Raw genomic sequence first — 3,407 nt, 5'->3', positions numbered from 1 at the left:
CCTGGCCTAGGGAGGATTTTATACTGGGTTCATTTTAAGGAATTCGAAATAACACAACTTTAAAATTTGGTTTAATTCGGTTTTACAGGGGGGGATTGTATATATGCCTTTGTTTTAAATATGTTGTGAGCCGCCCTGAGTCCCGTTGGGAGAAGGGCGGGATATAAATTAAATTAAATAAATAAATAAATAAATAAAATAGGTTTCTTTGTTTGGTGCCCTCAAGTCAGTCTTGACTCCTGGCAACTGCCTGGACAAATCCCTGCAGTATTCTTGGCAAGATTTCAGAGGTGGTTTGCCATTGCCGTCTCTCTGGAACTGAGGACTGGCCCAAGACACACAGCTGGCTTTGTGCCTCATGTGGAACTAGAAGTCACGGTCTCATGGTTTACAAGTTGGTGCCTCAACCCCCACACCGAACTGGCTCTGCTTGGTAGGTTTATCTCAGGGGTCTTCAAACGTGGCCCTTTTATGACTTGTGGACTTCAACTCCCAGAATTCCTCAGCCAGTGTGCCTGGCTGAGGAATTCTGGGAGTTGAAGTCCACAAGTCATAAAGGGGCCAAGTTTGAAGACCCCTGGTTTATTTGATAACACCACCACCACCCCTGATTCAGAGGGGTTTGCATTTGATTTCTGGTGGATGAAATATCTGAGAAAAGGACCTTGTCTTTATTTTCTTTGGTCATAAGTAAAGAAGCACTACTGTCAGATTTCTCTTAGATTTTCTTGGATTCTTGCCACCTGGTGAGCAGTGTCCTTTATAAATCTTTACTCCAACTTTCTATTAACCTTTCTATTTTTCAAAGGTTTTTTTTTTACTTCCTGCACTGGATAGAGCAGGGGTAGGCAACCTTGGCTCTTTTATGACTCGTGGACTTCAACTCCCAGAATTCCTGAGCCAGCATGGCTCAGCATGGAAACCTCTCCCTTTCCCCTCAGCATGACTGGCTCAGGAATTCTGGGAGTTGAAGTCCACGAGTCATAAAAGAGCCAAGGTTGCCTACCCCTGGGATAGAGTAATGGATTTACAGAGTACTTAATGATAAAATTTAAGAGAAAATGGCATTATACTGCAAACAAGGGGCAACATTACTTTTTCACAAAGATTTTTATTTGTGGGAGAAATGCACACTAACACACAGACGTTTTGCAGAAGAATTGAGCAGTTCACTTCCTCATCGATGAAGCAGTGATCTCTAACTGGATTCTATAACGCTATAATCGACACAGTTATTAGTATAATTCAGTCTGTTAAAGTCTATACATGAATTCAAGTCCAATTTCCCATCTTGGTACAAATTCAGGCAGTGCGTTTAAACATCACCAGTCCTGTTTAAGACCTAAAATGTTTACTTTTGTGCTTTTACTGCGAATAATTTTCTGCAAAGCTTCAACCCCTTCACTACCCAGGTTCTTATTTAGATTTAACTTATCTAGTGAACCCAGCGCAGAGGTGGCGAACCTATTTCAGTGCTGGATTGAATTGGTGGTTAGCAAACACGTGAACCAGGGGTCACATGCCAGTGTAACTGGGGCCATACTACTGAAAGCCCTGAGCCTCCATCAGACCTGCTCTCCCCTACTCCCGTACACTTTTGACGAATGCTAATACTTTCCTTCAACATTTATTAACCAGATCCAGATATTGCCTTTCTGATTACTGTAGCTGAAAGAATATAGGCAGACCTTTACAAACAGCTTGTTTAGTAGCCATTAGAAGATACAACAGCACTGAAAAAGTGACTTATGACCATTGTTCACACTTAACGACCCTTGCAGCATCCCCATGGTCACGTGATCAAAATTCAGACACTTGGCAACTGACTCATTTGTGATGGTGTGTATGATTTGTCGTGTATCTCCTTGGCTTTGAATAAGCTTTCTGTGTTCCAGTCCATGCCAGGAGGGGGCGTGACTGCTTTAAGCTTTCTTCTGATGATAACAATACTACCTGGACCAGGGGTAGGCAACCTTGGCTCTTTTATGACTCGTGGACTTCAACTCCCAGAATTCCTGAGCCAGCATGGCTGGCTCAGGAATTCTGGGAGTTGAAGTCCACGAGTCATAAAAGAGCCAAGGTTGCCTACCCCTGACCTGGACTTTTAGCGAGATCAGGACCAACATGGTTTGATTGTTTTGATCGGAGGCTAACTTTTTTTTTTTTTAATCAAGTTTGGTTTGTTGGCTTTTCACAAAACAGAGCTCAGGATCTAACCACTGCATTGACATTGCATAGAATTGCTCAGTTTCTAGGAGACAGATGAACTAATTATTCTCAATTTTTGTCGATCGGCACAGACAAGTTTTCTTCTGTTGCAGAGTTTGTTCTGACCAGTCTTGTTGCTATGCAAATCCAGTCCCGTCTTCTCCCTCTCTTGACATTTAGCAATAAAGAGATTCAGCAGAATTCAGTAATTCTCCTCCAGATATTATCCCAACACCCGGGCAATCAGGTACATATTTTCTTAATATCATTGGCCTTTGGATCGCTTAAAAGCATTTGTGATAGGACAAATAGATATCCAAACAGGCATGCTTCATATATCTATATGAGAGGAAGTGTTTACAATTTATGTTATTCAGAGGTATAATAGTTCTTTTGATATTTTAATTTATAGAATTTTATTGGGGGAATGGGAGAGAATCCAGTTAACAGGGTTTTTATTCATAACCCTTCTGTGTTTTTCTACCGTATTTCCATCTCCCTAGCTGAGATGGAACTTTTTTCTTCTGCTTTCCTTATTACTCAGATTCAGCATGGTTTACTTGATTCCACACTATATTTTATCTTTAGCATCTTTAACTTTAACTTTATTTGTCTATAGGTTTCCTTTCAAATAAAGAATATTTACTATTAAAAAGATACCTACTTTGGTAGGTCAATAGCTCTCTTCTTCCTGCTGCTTTATTTAAACCCTTTAACTCTCCCAGTTTTCAGCTGGGATTTTTTTTCAGGTTGACAAGTTAATGGCAGAACTCTTTTTGTTGGGTTCATGATCTGTTTCAGTCATTACTACTGCATAGGTAGTCCTCGACTTACAACAGTTCATTTAGTGACCGTTCAAAGTTGCAACGGCACTGGAAAAAGTGTCTTACGACCAATTTTCACACTTACGCCCATTGCAGCATCCCCAGGGTCACATGATCAAAATTCAGACAGTTGGCAACTGACTCATATTTATGACGGTTTCAGTGTCCCGGGATCACTTTTCTGGACCGGGACGCCTTGCGCACAGTCACTCATGCTCTGGTCACCTCCCGCCTGGACTACTGTAATGCTCTCTACATGGGGCTTCCCTTGAGGAGCACCCGGAGGCTCCAGCTAGTCCAAAATGCGGCCGCGCGGGCGGTGTTGGGAGGGACTCATCGCTCCCACGTAACACCGCTGCTGCGCGAGCTGCATTG

At 42.1% G+C, this 3,407-nt stretch overlaps 1 protein-coding gene across 1 annotated transcript in view; it reads left to right on the top strand.

The window, feature by feature from the left end:
- Positions 1–3,407, top strand: part of LOC107282199 (vacuolar protein 8-like) — a 29,531-nt gene that overhangs the window by 15,001 nt on the left and 11,123 nt on the right. The window contains exon 9 of the mRNA XM_015809955.2: positions 2,322–2,455. Within this exon, the coding sequence (XP_015665441.2) occupies positions 2,322–2,455 (134 nt within the window). The remainder of the gene's footprint in view (positions 1–2,321; positions 2,456–3,407) is intronic.

This window comes from Protobothrops mucrosquamatus, unplaced genomic scaffold (genome assembly GCF_001527695.2).
Source record: "Protobothrops mucrosquamatus isolate PMUCROS unplaced genomic scaffold, P.Mucros_1.0 scaffold_33, whole genome shotgun sequence".
NCBI classification, from domain to species: domain Eukaryota; kingdom Metazoa; phylum Chordata; class Lepidosauria; order Squamata; family Viperidae; genus Protobothrops; species Protobothrops mucrosquamatus.
The sequence above is the reverse complement of the archived record's forward strand: the minus strand, read 5'-3'. Positions and strand labels throughout refer to the sequence as shown.